Raw genomic sequence first — 27,042 nt, 5'->3', positions numbered from 1 at the left:
CATGGGTAAGAGGCAACTGATCGATGTTTCTCCTTCATACTGATGTTTCTCTCCCTCTCTTTCTCCCTACCTTCACCTCTCTCTAAAAATAAAATCTCTAAAAAAATATTCACGGACGTTTACATGGTTTCCAGTTTGGCTATTTCAAGTAAAGCATCTCTAAACATTTGTGTACTAGCACTGAGTGACACAAACACTCCCCTCCTAGGCATTGCACAGGGGAGTGGAGGTAGACTTCCGTATGAAGACCTGGGCAGGAATCGTCAGAGCAGCTCTATTTGTGATTGCCAAAAACTGGCTACAATCCAAATGTCCATAAACACATGAAAGAGAAATAAATTGTGAGCCATCCATACAATAGAATACTACTCGACAATAAAAAAAGAAATGAACTAATGATCCAGACAAAATGGATGAATCTCAACATGACTACTTTGAGTAAAAGGCATCAAACATTAAAAGAAAGAAAACAGACTGTCTAGCTCCATTTATATAAAGCTCTAGAAAATACAAGGTAACGTTGAGTGACAGAAAGCAAATCAGTGGTTACCTGCAGTGAGTGGGGGGCAGGTAGGCGTGGACGGGAGGAATTACAAAGGGGTATGAAAAGATATTTACATGTTATGAATAGTTTAACTAGCATAACTGAGGTGGAAGTCTCCTGGTCCTACACGAGTGTACATGCGTCCCTATCAAACTGTGTGCTTAATTTGTATAGTTATTTTATGTAAATGTTCATTCAGTAAAGCTTTTCCAAATAAAAGCCACAGTGTGAGGAGAGCTTCCAGGGAGGGACAAAGAGAACTCTCTATTTACAAATGAGGGCAGATTTTTTTAATATAAAAATCTGAGCCAACATTGAAATACTGCACACACTTTGCAATTCCAGTAAAAGTCTGTGGTCACTGATGGATGAGCTCTCCAAATGCTTATGAAGGTATTGGCTTTAGACCTTCCCAGGAAATATTTATTTGGGGAAATGCTGATACTAAAATTCACAATGCAATACTCTACTAAGCTTTTTCTTTGCAAAGTGAATGACTTACACAGGAAAAAAAGTCTGTGTTGAAATAGACTATTGTAACGGATTCCACACAAGGGATTGAAATACCATCTGTGGAGCACATAATCCTATTCATTTATTTGAGAATGGAAAGAGTTTTTAGTTTAATCCCACCCATATACAGGCATTATCTATTTTGGCCTTGACTCATGCATTGTGTCTCTTTAGGTTAAATCAGATTTGAGTAATAAGCAATATGATCCTAATGGGCCATGGTTTCTAAAAATCAACAAGCGCTGAACAACTTTCCTAAGCACAACTTTCTAACAACCGAGCCTGTCACTGGTATGATGATACAACTGTGAACTGATTCAACTGGGAAAAGATTTCAAAATCATCAGCATGCAGTTTAGAGAAGAAACCAGATGGAAGGCACCTTCGTTTGAAATCAATTACTTCCCTCCTGGAACTGTTACGTTTATGTCTGTGAGGAGAGAATGGCGATTCTATGGGAAGCACTGCACCAGGCTCTTCTGTTTTTAGAATGGCATTCCTCTTGGTCCAGCCACTGTCTAAGGAGTCACGGAATTCTTTCACAAATATTCTTCCCCACAGCATGTTTTCCACCACATGGCATTTCCCCTGGTCTGTCCTATTCCATCTTGCTGACACTGGTTTCCAATACTTTGCTTCTGGTCGGTCCTTCACTACCTCTGAACCACATGTTAATAGGACAGGCCAGCCTGAGGGGAAGTGAGGGGGGACATGAGTATCACCGCTTTCCCATTCACTGTCCCGCCCCTCCTCCCTCCTTGGTGCTGGTGCCCGGACATTACTTTTGGTTCTGGTGCCCTTGGGTTCTTTTCACTCTCCTTTCCTCTCTACCCTAGCTTCAGAAGAAATGGAATTCTCTTACTCAGTGGTCAATGACGAATAATGACAGCTGGGCTTGTTTCTCTCATCAGGGACATCGGCCTTTCAGTGTCATAGCCTTAAACCAAATGTGTAAATTAAGTGGTAAAATGTCTTCAAAAGGGTAGGTTTAAGGGTGTGAGAGAAAGCTGGTAGCAGGACCTTCATTATTAGAACACTCCACCAAACACCAAGGAACGCAATACTCAGATCCCTCCAGAAACCAGGTAGGATCAGAGAGGAGGAAGCAGGTCGGGTAAGGCCAGGGGAAACTCAGAGAGAACTTGCTGATTGGACAGTACAGCTCGTGGGGGTTGACAGGTATAAACTTCAGTTATAAATAATGTCATGAGAATGTAGTGTATAGCATGGTGACTATAGTTAATCATACATACTGTATTGCATATTTGAAAGTTTCTAAGAGTAAACCTCAAAAGTTCTTATCATACGGAAAATTCTAACTTTGTATGGTGATATGTTAACAAGACTTACTGTGGTAATCATTTCGCAGCATACACATATATTGAATCATTATATTGTATACCTGAAACTAATATAATGTGTCAATTATACCTCAATAAAAATAAATAAAGGAAAGGACAGCCCCCTTGCATTGTCTCCTGTCCATTGGCACATAAGAATGTCAGGCCATGAACCCACAGAGGCCCAGACACATCCTGAGTAAAATGCCAAAGATTAAGGGCAAAGAGAGAATTCTGTAAGCCACAAGATAAAAGCAGTTAGTTACCTACAGGAAAGCTCCCATTAAAAATCAGCTGATTTTTCTATGGAAGTTGCAGGACAGAAGGGATTGGCAAGAAATAGTCAAAGTGATGAATAGCAAAGACCTCCAGCCAAGATTGCTCCACCCAGCAAAGCTGTGATTTGGAATAAAAGCACTGATAGCAAGCTTCCCAGATGAGAAAAGGCTAAAGGGGTTCATCCTCACCAAACCAGTGTTACAGGGAATGTTAAAGGGGCTTCTTGAAGAAGAAGAAGAAAACAAAAGATAAAAATATGAATAATAAAATGGCAATAAGTGCATATCTATCAATAAGTATACTTTAAATGCAAATGGATTCAATATTCCGATCAAAAGACATAGAAAAGGACAGGCTGAAAGGATAGGAAAACAAGACCCTCACAACATGCTGCCTACAAGAGACTCACTTGAGATCAAAAGACACACATGGACTGACAGCAAGGGATAGAAAAAGATATTTCCTGAAAATAAAAAAAAAGAAAAAAAGCTGGGGTTGCAATATTTATTCCAGACAAAGTAGACTTTAAAACAAAGGCTTTACCAAAAGACAAAAAGAGGACCTAGCAATTCTACTTCTGGGTACTTATTCAAAGAAACCCAAACACTAAATGAAAAAAATACATGTATCCTTATGTTCATTGCAGCATTATTTACAATAGCCAAATATGGAAGCAACCTCTGAGTCCATTGATAGACAAACGAATAAGGAAGCAGTGCAGATATACAATGGAATACAACTCTGCCATAGAAAAAAATGAAATCTCACCATCTTCTATTGCAATAACATGGATGGACCTAGAGAGTATCGTGTTGAGTGAAATAAGTCAGACAAATAATGACAAATGTCATATGATTTCACTTATATGTGGGATCTCAAAAACAAAATAAAAAAATAAGCAGAACAGAAACAGACTCATAGATACAGAGGACATTTTGACAGTTGCCAGATGGGAGGGGACTTGGGGATAGATGAAAAATCTGCCTCATCTAAAGAAAACAGTATTAAATTAGCAAGACAACCAACTGTATCGGAAAACATATTTGCCAATGATACCTCAGACAAAGGTTTAATCTCCAAAATACACAAAGAACTTACATGACTCCACTCTAAGAAACAACCAACCCAATTAAAAAATGGTAAAAGGACTTGAACAGACACTTCTTCAAAGAGGACATACAGAACACCCAGAGACACATGAAGAGATGCTCAATATTGTTAGCTATCAGAGAGATGCAAATTAAAACCACAGTGAGATACCACTTTACACCGGTCAGGATGCCTATCATAAACAAAGCAACAAACAACAAATGTTGGAGAGGGTGTGGGGAAAAGGGGACTCTAGTTCACTGTTGGTGGGAGTGCAGACTGGTACAACCATTATGGAAAACAGTATGGAATTTTCTCAGAAAAATAGAAATCGACCTGCCTTTTGACCCAGCAATTCCACTGCTAGGATTATATCCCAAGAATCCTAAAACATCAATTTCAAAGAACCTATGCACCACAATGTTCATAGCAGCACAATTTACAATAGCCAAGAGTTGGAAGCAACCTAGGTGCCCGTCAGTAAGTGAATGGATCAAAAAAATTGTGGTACATATGCACAATGGAATTCTATGCAGCAGAGAGAAAGAAGGAGCTCCTACCCTTTGCAACAACATGGATGGAACCGGAAAGCATTATGCTGAGTGAAATAGGCCAGGTGTTGAAAGACAAATACCATATGATCTCACCTTTAACAGGAAGCTAAACAACAAAACAAAAAAGCAAGCAGAAAAAAAAACAAAGACACTGAAATAGAGAACAAGGGGACAGTGACCAGAAGGGAGAGGGAAGGGAATTTAAGGGGAAAAAGGGGGAGGGATTTGGAGGAACAAATAGGAAGGACACAGGGATGAGAACTAAAGGGGGTGGAAATGGGAGGGGGGTGGGGAGCACAGGGTGGGGGAGGCTGGGATGGGAAAAATAGACAAAAAACTGTACTTGAAAAATAACTAAATAAAATTAAAAATAAAATAAATAAAAAACACTGTAAAAAAATCTGAAGGGATTAAGAAATACAGATTGGTTGTCATAGAATAGTCATGGGAATGTAAAGTATAACATATGGAGTACAGTCAGACAGGTACTAGATTATCAGGGCGATCACTTCATAAGTTATATAAATGTCGAATCACTGGGTCATATACCTGAAGGTAATAGAATATTGCACCAACTGTAACTGAAAAATTTAAAAAATATTCCAGAGAAAAGAATGTCAAGCTACTATCACCAATCACTTGTTTTTCCATGGAAAATGAAACTTCTAAGTTTTATGTTAAATTTTTTAAAAATACAAAACACTATGAGGACCAAGCAAACTATGATTATACATCAAATCATCCAGCCTGTTAGTCTGCCATAACTGGCATGGACTATTGGCCTGATTTATTAAAAACATCACCCTGGCTTGTGTGGCTCAGTGGATTGAGTGTCAGCCTGCAAACCAAAGGGTCACTGGTTGGATTCCCAGTCAGGGCACATGCCTGGGTTGCAGGCCAGGTCCTCAGTAGGGGGGGGGGGAGGAACACACGAGGCAATAACACATCAACATTTCTGTCCCTTTCTTTCTCCCTCCCTACCCCTTTCTAAAAATAAATAAATAAAATCTTTTTTAAAAATTAAAAAAAAAATCAGTGAAGGTCCTAAAATGTTCAGAATAAAGCTTTTAAGATCTTTGACGGGTTTTATTTTAAACTTAACTGCCCTTTTTTTCCTAATTTTTAGTTTTTCCCCCTTAAATCAACTGCAAATCTATCATGTCTAGAACTGTTTTGAACTCAGTATTGATATGTTTTATAAGCACACTCATTGACAATTTTACTTTTGATGAACAGCTGTTTGCCATGCAAACCTCTGTTTAATCATAGTTCAGCACTTGGCGGGGACGCCCAGCAATGCTGAACCCAACTGGTAAAGCCAGTAAATGCGTACATCTTCTACACCAGGGGGAAGGGAAGGAAGCGTCTGCTACATCCTGTCATGGCTCAGATCAAAATTTCTCTTTCCTCAGTTGTGCAAATAGACATGATTGTCTTCAGAAGTTAAAGAGGAGTGACATCAGCAACATGCCTGAAAGAGACACGCATCACAATTCTGTAAGAATTCAGCATCTGCCTACAGACAACAGTGCCTTTGTGGGAGCTGTGGGGTCCAGCACCAAAGGCCAGGGGCCCGGAAGGAGCCTCGCCCACCGTGGACCCTGCAGGGGTCATGAACTGTCTCCAATCCATTTTGGCCATGGTTCAGGAGAACACTGTCTTAAGACAATCACCCATGGATGAAAGAGCCTTTGTGGAAGTCTAGGTTTCCAGCACAGAAGCTCCAGCACATCACTGGGAAAAAAAATACAAGTTTGGACACACTGGAGAGGGAAAGAGGAACAGTTAGACTTTACCCACGTCATCCCTCCCCCAAGGTGGCAGAGCTCAACGCCTTCTCGACCTGTGATTTCTCGGGCAGGGGAAAGTGAGAGCCTGTGCGCGAGAGCTTCCCCAGCAGTGTGGACTTTGTCAAAGAGGCCCATTTCTATCTCTCCACATCCAGAGCATGGAGGTACGAGCCACACAACTGGGGATGGGAAAGGGGCTGGGAAAGCAGCAGGTAGGGATCCCCAAGGGCATTAAAGGAACGTGGATCCCACTAGCCGTGTCGCAGAGTTCATCAAGAAGTCTACCCATGAGCTACTGGGAAGGCCTAGCTCATGGATACCCCCAACTGGCCCATGGGTACTCTCAAAGCTCTCTGCATATAACCTACAGAAACCCCCATGCCATCCAGTTCTCCATCCATGCTCCCAGCAGTGGTGAAGGCGAGCTTTGTCACATGTCTAGTGAGCACAGAAGAAAGCCAGCTCATCTCTGTGGGCCAGGAAGAGATCACAAACTTGAGCTTAGCTCCACCCCTGGGAAAGCACCAGAAGGAGGATGTCAGCACCTGGCCTGTTGCGTTGCAAGATTCCCAGAAGGTGTATGAGCTTAAGAACTCTGCCACAAGAGGGAGCAAAAACGTGGAGCAGACTTAATCAACAGGTCTGAGAAAGCCTCCCAATCCCCAGCAGAGCTGACAAAAGATAGTTGTCCCGGTTTTTTCAGCAAAGGCTGAAGGTGGTGGCTGCCACTGGCAATGTGAACACAGCGACACAAGATGTGCGGGAATATTACATATCAAGGAAACATGACACCACTGAAGGCACAATATTCTTCCGGGAACCAACCAACCTCAAGGACGTGGGGATCTATAACGTACCTGAGTAAGGATTCAAAATAGCTGTTTTAAGACAGCTCAACGTGTTGTAAGAAAACACAGAAGACATTCAACGAGATCAGGAAAACAATATGTAAACAAAATGAGGACTTTAACAAGAAATATAAATAATTTTTAAAAAAGAATCAAATAGAAAGTCTGAACCTGAAGATTATAATGAGTGAAATTTTTAAAAATGCAGAAGAAAGCATCGCCAGAAGAATGCATCAAGCAAGAAAAGAAACTGAAAGGTAGAAGACACATATTTTGATATTAGCCAGTTACAGGAGAACAATGAAAAAGAGTGAAGAAAGCTACATAAGCTATAGGATAGTGTCAAAAGAGCAATTTGTGAATTATTGAATTCCTGAAAGAAAAGAAAGGGGCAAGAGGGCAGGAGGTTTATTTAAAAAAAAATAATGGGGTATTACTTCCAAAATCTGGAAGAAGATTTAGATATTTAAGTTCATAAAGCTTATAAGTCTCCAAACAAACTCAGGTAAAGAGAAAAAACAAAAGTCATCAAGATCAGAAAAGAAGATATAAAATTGTCTCTGTTTGCAGAGAATATGATTTTATATACAGGAAAACCTGAAGATTCCACCAAAAACTGCTAGAATAAGTCAATGAATTCAGTAAATTTGCATAATACAAAATCAACACACAAAAATTAGTTGCATTTCTATATGTTAACAATGAAATCTCTAAAAACAATAAGTAAAATAGTTCCATTCCCAATGGCATCAAAAACATAAAATACTTAAGAATAAATTTAACCAAGGAGGTGAAGGCCCTACTGAAAACTGTAAGACTTTAATGAAAGAAATGAAAGCAAATAAACAAAAAGATATCCCATGTTCATGAATCAGAATTACTAATATTGTTAAAAGGTCCATACTACCCAAAGCCATCTACAGCTCAATGCAATTCCTATCAAAATGATGATGGCATTTTTACAGAAATAGAGTAAGTAATCCTAATATTTGTATGAAACCACAAAGGACCCCAAAGAGTCAAAGTGGTCTTGGAGAAAGAAGAACAAAGCTGGAGGCACCAGACTCCCTTGCTTCTCACTGCACTAAATAGCTCTCCTAATCAAAACTGCATGGCATTGGCACGAAAATAGACATACAGACCAAGGGAGCAGAATGGAGAGCCCAGAAATAAATGCTTGCATATATGGCCAACTAATATTTGATGAGAGAATGAAGAATACTCAATGGGGAAGGGATAATCTCTTCAATAAATGGTACTGGGAAAACTGAACAATCACATGCAGAAGAATGAAATTGGACCCCTATCATAAGCTATTCACAAAAATTAACTCAAAATGGATCAAAGACTTAAATATAAAACCCAAAATCATAAAACTATTAGAAGAAAACATAGGGGAAGAGCACATGGACATCGATCTTTGCAGTGATTTTTTTTTTGATATGACGCCAAAATCACAAGCAACAAAAGCAAAAACCAAACAAAACAAAAGCAGGACTACATCAAACTGAGAAACTTCTGCACAGCAAAAGAAACAATCAACAAAATGAAATGTCAACCTGCTGAATGAGAGAAAACATTTAAATAGTTTCTAACCATCTACCCAAAATATATAAAGAACTCATACACTCCAGTAGCAAAAAACAAACAAACAAACAAACAAAACCCCCCAACAATTTAAAGATGGGCAGAGGACCTGAATGGATATTTAAAGTTCCTGATATCACTAATCATCAGGGACATGCTAATCAAAATCATGTGGTGTTATCACATTACACCTGTCAGCATAGCTATCAAGAGGTAACAAGTGCTGGCAAGGACATAGAGAAAAGGAAAGCCCTTGTACACTGTTGGTGCAAGAAAATGTAGTTGATACAACTCCTATGGAAATGGGAGTTGCACACCTACAAATGGTGTACAAACTTCTCAAAAGGTTGAACACAGAACTTCTGGCAATTCCACTTCTGGGTATATATCCAAAGGAAAAGAAATCAGGATCTTAAACAGATATCTGCACTGCCATGTTCATTGTAGCATTAGTTGTAACAGCCACGATGTGGAAACAACCTCAGTGCCCTTTGCCGGATGAGTGCCTACAGACAAGGTAAGTGCCCTTTGCGGGATGAGTAGGTGGTTTTCAGGCACATCTCAGAGATGCTGTGGCTGCGGTCCCAGACCACTGCCACAAAGCAAGTCCTGTGAACTTTCTGGTGTCCCAGAACGTTAACACTATACTGTACTCTATGAAGGGTGCAAAATAGTTTTCCATCTTAAAAAAACAATGTGCACACCTTAATTAAAACATGCTTTACTGCTAAAGAAAATGCTAATCATCTGAGCTTTCAGCAAGTCCCAACCATTTTGCTGGTGGAGAGACTTGCCTCGATGTTGAGAAAAATACAATAATATACATATAATGGAATATTATTCATCCATATCAGAGAAGGAAATCCTACCATTTGTGACAACACAGATGGCCTTGAGGACATTATCCTAAGTGTAATAAGTCAAACAAGCAAATACTATATGTGCTCTCATTTTTATGTGGAATAACAAAAACTGAACTCCTAACAGCAGAGGGTAGAATGGTGGTTGACAAAGCTGGGGAGGCAGGTGGCGCAAATAAGGGATGCTTGTCAAGGAGCACAAAGTTCCAGTTATGAGGTGAGTAGGTTCTGGGGAATCTGATGTATACAGCATGGTAACTTAGTAATGCTATATTATAGACTGGAAGTTGCTAAGAGAGTTGATCCTAAATGTTCTCACCACAGGAAGGAAGTGGTAATCACAATATGCCCAATGATGGACATGTTAGTAACCCTATTGTGGTACTCATTTTGTAATATACAAGTGTACGAAATCATCAAATTGTACCATTTGTACATGTTAAACTTATACAATGGTATATGTCAATTATCTCTCAATAAAACTAAAAAAATTTAAAGATAAAAAGAATCTCTGATAAGGTTAAATATTTACAATTACCAGTCCGAAGGTATATAAAAGCAAAGTAAATCCCTTAAAGCATTTTTTCCATTAAGTGCACTCTAAGGACTATGAGTTCCATCATGTTTTTGAAACCCATGGGGAGGGTGCAGGGACAGGGAATTCCACAGCCAAATAAATTTGAGACACACCCTAACTCAAAGCATGCTCAGATATGTTAACAGACTACATAAATCTTTGACAAGGGGGATCTTCCCGGGCAATGCAACAGTAAATTCTGTAGGATGAGTACTCAGTAGCCCACAACGGGGGCATGCAACTACCAGGTCCAGGTTTCTGGAAACCTGGTCTCCTCTCCATCGACAGACAGATCTCATTCAAAGTGGCACATTTCCTTTTCTGTCCCTCAATTACAGGCTAAATACAGTAGACTGAGTTCTTTTTTAGGTTTAAACATCAGGTTGGCTGCCATGTCTTCAGATTCCCTGTAACAACCTCTGCCCCTTCAGTGTGACAGGTTGGCCAGGGAGGCCCACCTTCAGAGCAGGCTGCCCTCTGAGACCTAACTGAGATGCTTTCTTTTCTGCAGGGTGCTTCTCCTGGAGCTCTAGCTGATTTCTTTCAAGAAAAAAAAAAAGAATTAGAATTTGGGCTATGACCACAGATTAGGCAAAGAACAGTCTCAGAGCCCTTTTGCTTGTATCAGTGCCTGGGTCCATCTCCTGTGGGCATCCCTGTGTGTTGCCCACAGGGTGTACTAGGTGTACCACTGGACTATCTATAAAAGAATGAACAGTTGCTATTGCAAACTAAAAAAACTCGAGTTCTGACACCACCTGATGACGTGAGTGTTTTGCAGCTTGTCACTTAGATCAACATGTGTTTTTTCCGTTACTTTCAAACTGCTTTGCTCTAAAAAGATTTGAATGATTGTACAATAAATATTGCTTGTCAGTTCTGAGATTTTATATTAGCTATTATTTATCCATCTAAGGGGACTGCATAAGTTATTAGGCTTGTAAAAATTCTGCCTGTCCTGCAAAGACTGCAATTGCAGGAACTCATTTTCTAGTGAAAAGGCAAGGAATTTTTACTGTTTCCTTCAGCCTTCTCTCCATGGGACTCTAAAGCCAGGCTTCCCTAAGCAAAAAAGAGTAGCAGACATGATATCCATCTATTTAGCCTGAGCCCTCATTTCTCTCTGTTGAGACTGAGAATATCTTAAGTTTCTAGCATTTTTAATTATTATTAAATTCATGGCTTCTATTTATAAAATCCTAACTAATGAGCACTGGCAATTAACAAGGCAACAAAGGTTTTTCTGCATGGTTTACAACACGTCCCATCTTCACTACTGACAGAGACCAAGGACCAAAATTGTAAAACAGAAGTTTAGGTTCCAATAGATGAGTGGGGAAATTGGACTTTCTGCTAGTGCAGTTTATAGACAAAGGACCTTTCCCAGTATTTACTGGTAGGTCCCTCTGAACCAAGTCGGGCTCCATAGCAACAGAATACAGGGTCCCTATGGAAACATGAAAAAATCCACTGCCCCTGACAGAAAGGACATCAGGAGCACATATACTTGAGAACATACCATCTGATCGCTGTCAGTTCAGTGTCTCTTTGGCTAGCCTAACAGGATTATCTCACTTTCAGCTGTACTCAAAAGGGTCTGCTTAAAAGAGTCCATACCCTATGCTGTTTGAAAATATTTAAAATCACAACTTTATTGTTAAACAAGCCTGTGAGAGTCAATCAAACTCAGAGCAAAGAATTCAGATTGCTTTCAGCCTCTCCTTAACCCTTGCCCTCACTCCTCTAAGTCCCCAGAGAAGCCCAGCTTGACCACATGCATCCCTCGCTGAAGGTTGAATGTTCACAACCCCAAACATGCATCCTGCCCTGCATTCCAGCTCTTCTCAGCCTGAAAAATCTGAGCCCCGACCTTTTCAGCAGCCAAAGACCAAAGTGACATGATGCCTGGATAAAGAATTACATGTTTTTCACTGCCTGCTGCATAGAATTCTATCGTGTAAATATACCATAGTTTTTGGATCTACTCATTTACTGATGGGCACCTAGGTTGCTTCCAGTACTTGGCTATTGTAAATTGTGTTTCTATAAACATTGAGGTGCACAGGTTCTTTGGGACTGGTGTTTCAGGCTTCTTAGGGTATAATCCTAGCAGTGGAATTGCTGGGTCAAAAGGCAGTTCCATTTTTAGTTTTCTTAGAAAATTCCATACTTTTTTCCACAGTGGTTGTACCAGTCTACAATCCCACCAACAGTAAAGACAAATACCATATGATATCACCTTTAACAGGAACCTAATCAACAAAACAAACAAACAAGCAAAATATAACCAAAGACACTGAAATAGAGTACAGGCTGACAGCGACCGGAGGGGAGGGAATTTCAGGGGAAAAGAGGAATGGTTTATAGGAATAAGTATAAAGGACACATGGACAGTAACAAGGGGGGTATGGAAATGGGAGGGAGGTGGGGAGAGCTGGAGGATAGGCTGGGCTGGGAAGGCAGAAAACTGTACTTGAACAACAATTAAAATTTTAAAAATTAAAAAATAGAGTAAAACATTAAAAAAAGAATTAAATGTACCCTTCCATGATCTCCATGTCAGAGAAACAAGTACCTGCTGCCCAGCTTTTCCCCAAAGCACAACCTATTTTAGTCAATTTGCCCAAGTCTGAAATATCCTTCCCATTACACCCTCCTATGGCCAACACTAAGGCAAAATGTAGTTATTGGATATTTCTTTTATTCCAAAACAAAATTTCTGACAATATAATCCTGAATTAACTTGGCAAATATTCCAGTTCACAAAAAGGAAGCTCATTTTCCTGGGGACAATAGCAAGAACAAGTGCATAGGACTTGCCAGTTAAATGGGGAAGCTGGGTGCAATAGGAGCCTATGGCCAAGTTCATGACTCAGGAACCTCAGCTATCTCCATGACTCAAGAGGTCGAAAATGCCATAGGATGTCAGACAGAGTCTAATACAGGGATGAGAAACATGGGCTCTCAGGCCAACCCAAGACCACGACAGAAATCACCTGTGAGTCGCTCTGTCCTCTCTCCTAGCACAGACATAGCCTCAGAATCCTTCTAAATACAATGCTCAGGTAGCCACTTCCAAGCAATGGTACCTCCCAAGGGGGAGGTTTTGTTAATTTCAGTCTAACAATATCCCAAAGTAAAAAAGAATAAATGGGGGAACATATAGATTATATGGCAAATAGCTTAATGTGGTCCCCTAAAGTGCTACCTGTGTGGTATATCTGTGACCTGGAGGAAAAATAGTCCTGGTTAGGCTGAAGATGTCTCTAAGCTTTTAACCCAAAATTTGGGTTTAAACCCCATTGCTTACCAAAGCATGACATTCAAACAAAAATTTTTCTGTAGGAATTATTTTTATATAAACACCAACCACAGTTCCAGCTCCTTATTTGCCTACAGACAATTCATGTTTTTCATAAAGTTGGCCAAGTTAAAAATCAGCTGTGAATATTCATTCACTGCATGGTAATCAATTGTCACACTCATCTCTGCTAAGAACAGGAAATCATACACAGTTCACTGTGTGGGAGTTAAGGCTTCTTATTTACGGTTCCAAAGTTCTCTTAACAAGTGCCAGAGACATGCAGGGCACATCCATGGGAACTGATCTTTTACCACCAGAGCTGGCCTACAGGCAGCCGAGTGGGTGCCCCATCCCAGACCTCCCCTGGGTCTTCCTTGCAAGCCACACTGGCTGCAGTGCCCTCATCACAGCTATAATGTGAAGTTAGTATTTGACCTCCTCTATCTAACAAAAATAGGGTAACAGAGCTGTCTACCACAAAGGGAACTTTGGTCAGAACCTCCCCTTCCTTTGCAGTAGCATCCAGCAGGAGAAGAAGGGCATCTTGGCAAAAGATGGAAGCAGAACTGGAGAAGAAACTCCTCCCTGGTCATGCTTTTTGTCCACTCACAGTTCTGTTGCAGGCAGTCCTGCTTAAAGTAATTTACTTTCTCTCCCATCGGCCAAGGTGAAGCCAAGGAGATTGGAGTGAGAATGTATGGTTGGCCCTGTCTCGGGATCAACTGATCCTTCCCAAAGAAGGAGAGATGCCAACTTCCCACTCTGCTTCTTTTCCGTGACCTTTCCCTGGTCCCATGTAACCAAATCTATAGGTGATCTCTACTTGCTAATAGGTTTGGTTCCAAAGATGTGTTTGGAAATTAGTTGTGTGTACCTCCAAACACATTTTCCTAGAATTCTAATGTTGTAAATAATGGTTACGTGCCTAGGGCAGCCTCAAATGTGCATTTATTCCATAATGTACAGCAGCAATTTTCAACTGGTATGCCTCCGCAGGTGCACTGGTATGAGAAATTTTAAAACATGTCGTACCTGACTATTTAGTCAGGGGCACTGACCTCTTTTCTCTTGGATTATCAAACAAAAAAAATGACAACAGCCAACGCAACAACAGCCATTGGTGTGAATGAATCAAAATTATACCTGTATTTTTTAACAGACCAGCGAAAAATACAATTTTAGAGTGCAGCAGAATTTTAGTAGTTATTTTATGTGTGATGTGAGATGAAGGGGGTTGAGAATCGCTGATTTACAGAACTGTGGATATCACGAGGGTGGGCCTCGACTCCGCCCCATGGACCAGAGCATCCACACTTCAGGTGGGGCTGCCTGGAGCTCTCCTTGCTGCCACAGGACCCGAAATTAGTCCTCCCACCTCAGCACTCACGATGGGGGGTGGTGGGAGAAGACAAGAGGCAGCTTTGGGTCCAAATCACTCTTAGAGTTGCAAAAAGTTGAGATCTTGGGAGAGAGGACCCGTGGAACTCTTGGGTGAGGAAAGAATGGACCCCTGCAAACTTGGTGAGGGTAGGGAGCTCCAAAGGGCTGGGCCTTCCTCTGATTCTCCCTTGCCTTTGTTATTCAAGTCTCAGTCTCCAACTGTCTCCTTTACCAGCCCCCAAATCAGACAGTTTCTCTCTCCAGTGCCACCTGTAGTTTCTAATCAGCATTCCTGTGGCTCTTTGAGAAACCAACCAGTCTCCCTTCATTCCCAGTCTGTTCCTGTCACTGAAACTAAATCACAAATGGCACTAGGAAATAATATGTCTTAAATCGAAGTGATCTAGGATACAGCATCTAAATTAGACAATGGATTCAGTATGCCCCATCAAGGCAATGCTCATGGACCATGTTTTCTGGTATTTAAAAAAACTTCCAAAAACTGCAAAGAAATATTATGTAGCCCTAAAAAAGAAATCCTGTCACAGGCTGCAACATGGAGGAGGTTGAGGATATTACATTAAGTCCATCATAAAAGGTCAAATACCATATGATTTCTAAAGTAGTCAAAATCCTAGAAATAGAAAGTAGAAGTAAAAGGTGGTTGCCAAGGGCTGAGGGGAGGGCAGAGGGGGAATCCTGTGTATCCACAGTTTCAGGTTTGAAAGACGAAAAAGTTCTATAGCTCTGTCGCACAACAACACGAGTATGCTTAACACGACTAAACTGTACACTTGAAAATGAGTAAGATGGCAAATTTAATGTTATGTATTGTTTACTAAAATTTAAAAATAAAGAAATCACTTCGCAAACAGAAGAGACTGCCAAAATTTTATTTAAAAGTGAACTGAAAACATGAGATGACAAAAATAATTGCTTATAAATCAACTCTCTTTTAGGCTTGTGAATATTTTAATTTAATGTAGAAATGTGTAAGAATTAAAATATATTATGTTTATAATTTTTAGATTAAAATGATATTTGTAATATTTAAAAGAATGTGACTTAGAATAAAAGGTCAGTCTTCTCATTTCATTTCTTAAATATACAGTGAAGTTATTGATTAGAATTTTTTAAGTTGAAATCTTACAAATACAGTATTACAACATTTAAAAGAACTTAATATTTTACCTTATTGATAAGTTGAACTTATTACATTTACAAGAAGTATTTAAGCACATAGGACAGTCTGTCAGCCTGGAAGCTGGGTTGCTTAAAATTGAACACTGAAGTTGTTAAATATACACATCCCATTTTAAAAATTTGATGGTGTTTATATTTCAAAAACATTAGTCACAGGCCTCTTAATGTGTTTTTAAAAATTTGTGAGACTAATAAATGAAACACCTATAAGCTAAATTTAGCTTAAGAAACAATGAGGTTTTGGATTTATAACTTTAATAAGTTAAAAACTAATTATTAGCACTACTAAAAAGCTATCAGAAAGAGAAATTAGAAAAAATTCATTTATAATTGCATCAAAAAGAATCAAATACCTAGAAATAAACTGAACCAGGGGATGAAAGACCTGTACACTAAAAACTATAAGACATTGGTGAAAGAAATGAAAGGAGACACAAATAAGTGGGAAAATATTTCAAGCCACGAATTGAAAGAATTAACATTGTTAAAATGTCCATACTACCCAAAGCTATCTGCACATTCAATGCAATTGCCGTAAAAATTCCAATGGCATTATTCACAGAAATAGAACACGCAGTCCTAAAATTTGTGTGAAATCACAAAAGATCTTCCTTAGTCAAAGCAATCTTGAGAAAAGAGAACAACAACAGAGGCATCACACTTCCTGATTTCAAACTACACTGCAAAGCTATAGTAATCCAAGCAGAATGATATTGGCATAAAAGCAGACACATAGATCAATGGACCAGAATAAAGAGCCCAGAAATAAACCAACACACATATGGTCCCTACAAGAAATGGTGTTGTGAAAACTGCACAGCTACATTCAGAAGAATCAAAATTGATCCCTATCTTACACCATACGCAAAAATCAACTCAAAATGACTTGAATGTAAGACCCGAAATAATAAATCTTCTAGAAAAAAAACATATGTGGCAAGCTCCTTGACATCAGTCTTGGCAATAATTTTTTGGATTTAACACAAAGAAGAAAGGCAACAGAAGCAAAAAACTAAACAAGTGGGATTCCATCAAACTAAAAAGCTCTTCTGTACAGCAGAAGAAATCACCAACAAAATGAAAAGGCCGCCTGCTAAAAAGAGAAAATATTTGCAAATCATGTATCTGATAAAGGGTTAATATCCAAAATATATACTTATATATAAAATGCATATAAATACAACTTGATAGCAAAAAACAATCCAATGAAAAAATGGGCAGAAAATTTTAATAAAGATTTTTCCAAAGCATACATACAAATGACCAACAGGTACATGAAAAGGTACTCATTGTCATTAGTCATCAGGAGAATGCAAATCAAACCCATGATGAGATATCATCTCACATTAGTTAGAGTCTTTGTTCACTGTTTGTCAGAATATAAACTGGTGTGGCCACTATGGAAAATAGTATGGAGGTTCCTCAAAACATTAGAAACACAATCACAATATGATCCAGGAATTTCACCTCTGGATATTTATCTGAAGGAAACAAAAACACTAATTTGCAAAAGTATATCCAGCACCCCATGTTCACTACAGCATTATTTACAAAACAGCCAAGACATAGAAACAACATTAGCATCCATCAAGGGATAAATGGATACAGAATATGTGAGATACACACACAAACACACACAATGGAATACTATTTGACCGTGAAAAAGAATGAAATGTTGCCATTTGTGACAACATGGATGGACCTTAAGGACATTATGTTAAGTGAAATACTTCAGACAGAGAAAGACAAATACCATATGATCTCACTTATATGTGGAATCTAAAACAAACAAACGAACAAACGAATGAATAGCTGAACTCATAGATACTGAGAAAAGATTTCAGGTTACCAGATGGGGGCAGGTAAAATGGGTAGAATTGATCAAAAGGTACAATATTCCAGTTGTAAAATAAGTAAGTCCTAGGAGTGTAATATAAACCATCTTTATTACAGTTAACAATAGTGTACTGTGTATTTGAAAGTTGCTAAGAGAGTCAGTAATCTTAACAATTCTCATCACAAGGAAAAAAAAACTTGTAACTATGTGTGGCAATGGATGTTCACTAGGTTTCTTGTGGTGGTCATTTTGCAATATGTACAAATATTGAATCATTATGTTCTATACCTGAAACTAATGAAATATTATATATCAATTACATCTCAGTTATAAGAACACATATACACACAAACACATATACACAAATATGTACACTATATGCACATACAAATGTACATTCCTCTGGGCATTTCTTCATTAGTACTTGAATTTCTCCAAATGAAAAGTAATGGAATACAAGATTTGATAAGAATAGCAACCATGAAGGATGAGTAAACTTAAAAGTTTAATTTTATGAACAGGTTAAAACCTCATCAAGGAATCATAGGCATCTTCATGCCTAGTAATATTTTCTTTATGGAAAACATTTTAACCCATTCAAGCACATTCCTAAGAAAGGCTATTCCCTCCACTCTCCTTTTTGGTTCTTCCTGCCTGAGCACATATGTTCGTCTTCTGGACACAGAGCCACAGAGCTGTATGACTCGGGCGTGTTCTGTACACCAGAGCTCTTACACAGCCCACGAGTTTAGCAGAAATGTATAGTCTTGGGAAGAATGGAGCGGGGGCAGAGAGGTGTGGGAAGGCGGGACTTGGTCGCTGGAAGGAGCTACTACTTCTACCTGAGAAAAACTTGGTTCAAGTACAAGTTTTTCCATGAAAGCATCCTTTATTGCCTTCTAGGTAAACTGACTACTAAAAATTAAACTAAACACACAATTGGTTCTTGTGTCTAAATTCCTATTGTTAACAAGAAACAGTTAAAAAAAGTGACTGTGCTTTGTGCCTGGCAGCAAAACCTCGTTGAAAAAGAGATGATGAAAGCAGGACCAAGAATTGTATGTTCTCTTCTCCCTTCTCTACCCACAAGGGTACCTCACCAGCGCCAGCTGTTAAGCGTATGGATTGACTGGAGGCAATCCCGAGAATAAGGAAGCAAGGGAAGCTTGACTGTTCTCTGGGTTAAGCTATGAAATCGAGACATCAGAGGGAAGATGCAGAACACCCTTAAAGAGATGGAATAGCTCCCAGGCCTCTGAGACGAGACAACACCCTGATCAAATATATTAACATATTTGATCGCCAATATTAACAAGAGAAAAATGTTTTAGTCTCCAGCCAAGAAATCTTAGAAAAAGGAGAGTTTTAGGGCCAAATGCCAGCGATATCCCTCCAAGCAGGAAGGAGAACACCTTGCAACCTGTGTAGAGTAAGATAAAGAAAGGTTATTCTTCCCCTTGCAATTTTCAGGTATGACAGTGCAAATGGAACCGCCTGGCATTCCGAGATGGGCGGCACTGCTGAAGAGCGAGACAGAGATGCTGGGCTGTGCCAGCACTGGGACTCTCTCTGTCACTGGCCTGGCTTGGAGCCACGCGCCCCATACCAGCTTGCCGGTAAAGTGTCGCTTCCCACGTGCCAGATGTGCCTGAAGGCAAACCCAAGCACCCGGCTATATATGTATTTCCATGACCTGGGTGAACAGACATAAACCCTGGGAGAGAGAACTACTCTCCCAGTATGTTGACCATTGTGCTCGTCAGTTTGAACACCTGCCAAGGCACCAACGTAATGTTACCCCAAAGCCTCTGAGTGGCTACCCGGCCAGCCTGGCCTCCCCACTCCCCACTCTGTGTGCACTGAGACCTTTCCTTTGAAAATATCCCATCAGCCGGGGCCACAGAAACCAACTCATGATTATCCTTGAAGGTGTTCATTATAAACATGAGATTTTTCTTCCTCAGCATCACTTTAATCAAAGACATGCAAATGAAGCAAAAAAATTAGCAAAGAAAAAAACTGGCACAGGGTATAAACACAAAAGCATTCTCATGCATTGGTGGTGGGAGTATAAATTGGAAGCATACCACACATCTTAGAAATCTGTGTATGCCTTTAACCCAGCAATATGACTTCTACGAATTAATCCTTACCCATTAAGGATATGAGAAAAGATTTAACTACAGTAATATCTTCTAGATAGGTCACTTCATAAGAGGCAAAACTTGTAAATCACAAATATTCAGTAGGTGAAACTGGTTAAATAAATACCTATAAAGCAATAACACTGACATTTGCAATATGTACAGAAGTACCTTTACTGAGCAGGACGGTTACAATGCACTTGTATTTCCTTTTTGTTTAGTTACATTTTGTAACCTTTTTCAATATACATTTATTATCATGTATAGCCCCGGCTCTGAATAGAATCCAGGGGTTGGAAGGAAGGAAACACATACACAGGTCCGAGCTGTGTGTATGTGCGTGTGTGTGTGCACACACGCGCGCAAGCACTACGAGCTATTGAGTCAGCTCCAACTCCTGGTGACCCTACGAAGGAGTGATGCCCATGTCTGGTTCTCAGCAGCCCTGCTCAGCTCAGCTCCTGTAGACTCATGCCTACGATGTCTTTTTTGGAGTCAATCCATTGCATATTTGGTTTTCCTCTTTTCCTGCTGCCTCCTCTTTCAAAAGAGCCCCAAATAGGTATTAATGGCTTATCTGAGGTCACCCAGATGAGTGGTGCTATTGCCCAGCTCTGCAGATTCTTAAACCTAGATGTGTCCAGTCATTTCCAGTGCCTTCAAATTAGAGCAGAGCCTTGTCTCTCTCTAAGCTACTAAACACAAGTGTCTCCGCTCAGAAGCAAAGGTGCCCCTGTAGCTGTGTATTGAGCCAAGACATTTGAATGAAATCGTTTTTAAGATCTCTCTTCTATGTGTCCTATGCACAATGGTAAGAAACCTCAATTGCAAACTGCATTCCACATGATAGTCCAGGATTTTCTACAGCATATGACAAAATATCAAACTTCTCTCAAGCCATCTCAGAACATATTTGTGACATTGGGAGGGTAGGGAAGAGAGAAAATGGCAACGAAAAAAGATCTACTTTGTGACCCAGATTTATAGTCATTCTCATTGTGAAAGCTCCCCTACTTTTAATAAGCCTCAGGATTCTATTCACCAGCAAAGAACATATTGGCCTCTCGGAAGCTGACTCAGAACTCTGGTCAGCCACTATGGGAAAATTCTCTCTGATCTCCTCTGTGAACTAAATCTAATGACTCCTTGACCAATTTCCAGAGACATTTATTGAGGAACTGTGATTGACATTACTGCATCCGGCCTGGAACCATTCTGCTACAACATCTGTTTTCTCCTAAAGTGACATTCTTTTGGAGAATTTTAATAGGACAGAGGGACAGAGTGAATGCTTCCCTCCTTACACAGAGCAAGAAAGCAGCGGCTGAGAGTGAAAGGGAAAGATCTGAGATGCCCCATCTCTGCTGCCACTAACAGATGAAACCCAGCACGGGGAGAAATAAGTGAGCCTGGAAGGCGTGAGGGTCTTACTTACGGACACACATTTCCCTGCTTTCATAAAATCCAGGACAACACTGGGACTTGCGCCTGTACATGGTCTTCTCCCCGTGTCGGTAGGCTGTCCGGTAACTGATTCTGTACAGAAGGGAAAGCACACTGTTATCTCTTTTGACCTGTGATTTGATTAGAAACAAAAAACTTACATTTTAATACAAAGAGCTATTGAATATAATAAAGGCATCAAAAGCAAAGTACTCCAAAATAATCAGGAAGAAACACAGACTACCTTTCTTGACCAATATTAGGCTAGCTCTTAATCAATTTGCTAAGAATACATTAGGATTGCCCATTTAAGCCAACCTATACTTTATTTCAAGGGTTCCAAAGTTTTATGACTTCCTTATTTCACTAATTTTATGGTATCTTGAAAACTACTGATTAAATAAGATATCTAATCATCATTCCCTTAGCATATGTCTTAAAGGAAGAATTCAGAGAAGTCCTTCAAAACTCTATGCCATACAATCTCATCCCACCATAAAATGCAGGGAGGGGCAAAAGTAGGTTTACAGTTGTTCATATGGAAAAGGATATAATAATTAATAAATATAATACAAGACTACAGTCATTACTTCGTGTACGTACAACTGTAAACTTCCTTTTGCCCCACCCTGTAGAAGACTTATAGAGAAAAACCCTTAAATTTAACTAAAGCCTCATTCACTCAATGATTCATTTATATAAAACATGTTTAATAAGCACTTACTATATTCCAGGCACTGTTTTAGCCATCAGAGAAATGCCTCACAGTGAGAAAAAGAAAAGACAAGAAAAGAAAAAACATAAAGCCCACCCTCAAGGAGGGTTTAGAATTTGTTTAATTCTACTAGGAAAGACAGACCTGTAGAATTTAATAAAGATAGACATTAAACAAATAAATCTAACATATAATCACTAAATGGGGAAGTAAAGAAAGCCCGAGCAGAGGAATAGAAAGGAGTGCTGGTTTAGACAGAGCAGTCAAGGAAAGCTTGTCTGAAGAATGACACTGAGCATAACATCGCTTAGCGCAGCGTCGGTCAGCAAATGCCACACTAGCCCCATGACTCATGCTATTGTGAGGATTTTACAAATGAAATTAAGGTAACACAGGTCACTACATTAACCTTAATATTTAATACATTGTTTTGTTTTCTGTTTTCACATTTATGGGAAATATGTATGGCTTATTTTACTAAGGCGAGATCAAATTTAACTTAGTCTAAATTGAGTCAGATGTTCAAGTAGAAATACACGCTGGGAAATGAGTTTCTTGAGACCTGGTGATGTCCACATTTAAGATTGTTTCCCCCAGGGATGCACAATGCAAAAGATGGATGAATTCTTAACAAACAATGGTAACCAGCAGCCATTTTCTCCACACACTTCTTAAGGGCACAGACAACCTTTTTGCTTTTCTGTATCTCCTGTGATCTGAACCAAGGCTGGGACAACAGCAAGCACTCAGTAAGTGATGGATGAATACACCTGCCCAAGTATCTGATGACTCTGTTATCAACTCCTTCCCAGTTAGCCAAACTCATACACCTACCCGTGCTCTCATTACCTGTGCCGTGTGCATTTAAACCAGTTCAGAATGTCGGTGCAGCTGGTGTAGTAAATTTGATCAAAGGGATGTGGGTATGACTCTTGCACGGTTACTGAGTAGCTGAAAAGAAGAGGAAAGATAAGGAATCAGTATTTCTCTTTCTTACATTAATTATATACCATCTGTATCAACTTGTTTTCCACTACATTTTCACTAACAGCTCCTTTTCCTCTTTTTTTATTGTTGTTCAAGTACAGTTGACTCCATTTTTCCCCTATCTCTGCCCCTGACCCCAACCACCCCCACCTCCCACCCTTGATCCTACCCCCTTTGGCTTTGTCTATGTGTCCTTTATACCTGCTTCTTGATCACCCTTCCCCATTCCCCTCACCCCATTATCTCCTCCCACCTCCCCTCCGGCAGCTTCTTATTAAAGTAAAAGCAGGCACTCCTATGGTCCCAAGAATGTGGATGAAAAACATCTGTAAAATATAAAGAACTTTCAGTGTCCCATGCCATTCTCCTTCATTTTAAAGCAGTCATTACATGCTCAAAGCTTTGAATTCCTACCTACAGGCAAATCTAAAGAATCTTCCTTCTCAAACAGTTTTTCTTTTCTTAACATTCTTTTAAAGATTTCCACTAAAATCTTTAGTTCATGCTAACAAATAAAATGAGCCACAACCACAAATTCACTGGCTACGAATCAACAGCCCAAGTTTATTAAAAGGAAACATCAACTAGAGAAAGTATGGAAATAATGAGGTCAAAATTTCAGCATGAAGAATTCAGGTTAGATATAGGGCAGAACCTTCTCATTTGAAAAGCTATGTGGTACAGGCCTCACAAAGAGTGGGCCTTCTTTCCCCAGCTGGTCTGTTAGTCACTACATACTTAGGCTTCAACAGGACATAATCCATTAAATAATCATACTATCAGGGGTGTCCAACCTGCGACCCACGGGCCTCATGCAGCTCCAGATGGTTATAATGTGGCCTAACACAAGATCGTAAATTTACGTAAAACATCATGAGATTTTTCTGTGATTATGTGTCGCAATGTATTTCACGTGTGGCCCAAGACAATTCTTCTCCTTCCAGTGTGGCCCAGAGATGTCAAAAGTTGGACACCCCTTAGTCACTTTTGAGTTCAACTTTTGGGGCACTGCAACTTGATTTCTAGGTAAATTTAGGGACCCTCCCCAGATCTTTGACAGATGTAGTAGGCCCTATTGAAAAGGTCACTGGATTAGAAGCAGCCAGTGTTGCATTTATGACCCGAAGCAGAGAAACTGGATGACCTTCAGAAGGAACCTCACTTCCCTGAGTTTTATGATCACATCTTAAAACCAGGGGGTCCCAGGTGATCTGGAAGATCCTTTCCCACTCCACTTTCTGAATTTCTACCACACATTTTCGATGAATATTCCCTTCTACTCTAGTCAATGACGCCTGCTGTTACCTGCAAGAACAGGTTCAGAAAAGCATGGAGTATATATGCAATTGCCTACATCTACAATATAACTCCTTTTGGGTAAAGCAAGAGGTCTCCATTGAAATACAAATGTTCTTGGAATGAAATTGCACATTAAGCTATTAACATTTTCCTCAGCTCCCCAGAAGTGTCCTCAGGTTTGGTTGATGTAAATGCTGAGACTTCCTTGCCAAATGTTTGGCCTTCCTAAATTTTGAGGCCCGCCTCACTATTTCTCCATTCCACTTCAGGTGAAGAACACAGCCAAGGAACATCCTCTGTGTGTGAACTGTTGCAGAGGTGTGGGGGCTACTTCTCCTCGAGTCCTTCCGGTGCCACGGACACGCGTGAATGAATAAATATGGCCGAGACATGTGGATATCTGCTTGGGATGGAGAAGGAGTGGGCTGTGGCCAGTTTCTCAGGGGAGACAAAGGCCAGCAGCAGCCAATTTCTCCGAGGAGAAAAAGACCCCGAGCGCCCTCCTTCATAGCCTTTTATTGGGTTATAACACACAGGAATACAGGGCAGCAAGGATCAAACAGTAGATAACATTTCAAAGAGATCTGAGGGCTTCAGAGTCTAAGTCAGTGTCTGTCAGGAAGAGAGTTGCAGAAACTTTGGGAGACACTCATTTCCTCTCGGACCCTTATCATATGAATGAAGGCACTCTTAGCAGAGCAGATTTCACAGGTTTATCAGAAAGTCTTTGTGATGCCAGATTTTTCCCCAGGACACACTCTAGCAAGGCAAGGAGCTGCACCTCTCCCCATCAGGTATTCAGGCTTAAGGGGCTTAGAACCAGGAAGCACTTTTCCCAGAGAACACGGGGACTCGGGCTTTGTCAAAGCCAAGGGGGGGTGGGGAGAATCCATTCCTCTTTGTTGCAGCCCCACCCTAGTCCTTCCATGAAGGCCTCCCAAGTGATGGAGTCTGGCTTAGGTTGCCCCCCCGCTGTGAGGCGTCTTACCCGTCACTGACTTCCGACAAAGCTTTGGGGGCAGGGAGAGGAACTGAGGCAGCGTTTGCTACCAGAGACAGGCTTTGTCTCCTTCGGCTGGCATTCCAAAGGTCGTCTCTCGCCCTTAGCCACAAGGGGTAGAGAGATTCAGTTCCTAAAACCAGGCAGAGTGGTCTACAACACAGAGGTAAGTGCAGTCCTGCTTTACCCGTGAGCAAACAGAGCAACTTTCCACATGTGCTACTGGAATGAGAAACCACTCTAAATTAACGCCAGTTGGAGAAAAAATGTACTCTAGTGGGCTCTACGGTACTAATTTAGCTTAACTAAATTAGTTTGTTGGAACTAGGCCTGATGCAGTTTTCCTAAAATTTCAAGGGCCATGGTATGTTATTAAGGTCTAAATGCCTTAGAGCAAAAGTGATCACCAGCAAACAATCCTAGCCAAGCACATCCCATTTGATGTGGATAAGGGAACTGATCCCATAAGCAAACATGAAAAATATTTTCACTGACTTCTAGCAGCTTTGCAGAGGGCTTAAATAAGAGTACATTGTAAGGTACAGGAGCTTCCTCTTCTTGCCAGTTGCTGCTCCCCAATAGTATACATTTGCATGACGCTTCTCTGGTTTGAGGATATAAAAAGCTCTTTCCTATAAAAGGATAATCAAACCATTTAGGATTCCAATTCAATAAACACTTATTGAACAAATTCTATGCAATTTTTGCTCTCAAAGAGCTCTCAAGAAAAGCCAGCCTGTAAATACTAAAAATAATGTGGATACAGCATGAATGGAGACATAGAGGCAGTTTGGGGAAAACAGGAGTATAAAACTCACTATGTCTCCAGCATTTTTCTTCAATCTTGACTCTTCACATTAAAATTATTCAGAGGCGCAAACTCAATTCATAACTGATTGAATCTGAATTACTTTTCACTTGATCAGAAACTGAGGCTTCCACTTACATTTACAGGAGAAGAGTTTTAAACTCTGCTGACCCAAATTTCTTGTTATTCCTTCTGTTTTTTAAAATAAAGTATTATTTTCTATACAATCTCTCCTTGTTTCATTTTAGTGGTATTAATAACACTACAAAATTTCAAAAATAAATTAAAGAAAAGAGAGATGAGAGAATTTTGAACTCCTTACATCACCATCAACATTTTACTGTACTTCTTTTAGTTTTAGTTTAGTTTTTTCTTTTCATATTCTTATAATCATGCTGTGTACCTGAGTTTGAAACCTACTTTTTAAACTTAAGAGGAACTATTTCATAAACATTTTTCTATGTTAGTAAACAGTCTTCAAATTCTCACTGCCAAATACTCCCTAAGTGACAACACCTAATTTACTCAGTACCCACCGACTGTTACACAATTAAGTTGTCACTTTTCCAGCGGCCACTTTCTAGAAGCTGTGTACTTGTACCATGAAGGGAACTGTCCTCAATATTTGGCCTGCCCCCCTGCAGTCTTTATCACGGCTGCTCTGGCCAATGGTTGAACTTAAATAGCACCTCTGATAACAGTCTACATCTTCATGTTCATCAGCAGCTGCTCCAAAAGTCAGAGGGGGATTGTCTAGTCCAGGGATTTTCAACTGGTATGTCACAAGAATTTTTAAAAACATGGGATGCCTGTCTATTTAGTCAAGGGCCCCAATCTCTTTTCCCTTAAATTGTCAAATTAAAAAATGACAGGGACTAACCCAACAATAGCCATCTGGCATGAATGAATCAACACTATACCTATTTTTTTTAACCAGGTCA

General features: G+C 39.9%; 1 protein-coding gene across 2 annotated transcripts in view; it reads right to left on the bottom strand.

Annotated features, from left to right (window-relative positions):
- Window positions 1–27,042, bottom strand: part of MEGF10 (multiple EGF like domains 10) — a 179,231-nt gene that overhangs the window by 98,159 nt on the left and 54,030 nt on the right. For both annotated transcript variants that reach the window (XM_053665335.1, XM_037138214.2), the window contains exons 3-4: window positions 22,857–22,958; window positions 21,285–21,385 (exon numbers count right to left, since the gene is read on the bottom strand). In XM_053665335.1, the coding sequence (XP_053521310.1) occupies window positions 21,285–21,385; window positions 22,857–22,958 (203 nt within the window). The remainder of the gene's footprint in view (window positions 1–21,284; window positions 21,386–22,856; window positions 22,959–27,042) is intronic.

The sequence above is a fragment of the Artibeus jamaicensis genome, unplaced genomic scaffold, assembly GCF_021234435.1.
Source record: "Artibeus jamaicensis isolate MK-2021 breed Jamaican fruit bat unplaced genomic scaffold, CSHL_Jam_final contig_402, whole genome shotgun sequence".
NCBI lineage: Eukaryota > Metazoa > Chordata > Mammalia > Chiroptera > Phyllostomidae > Artibeus > Artibeus jamaicensis.
Note: the sequence above shows the minus strand (reverse complement) of the source record. Positions and strands in the feature narration are given on the sequence as shown.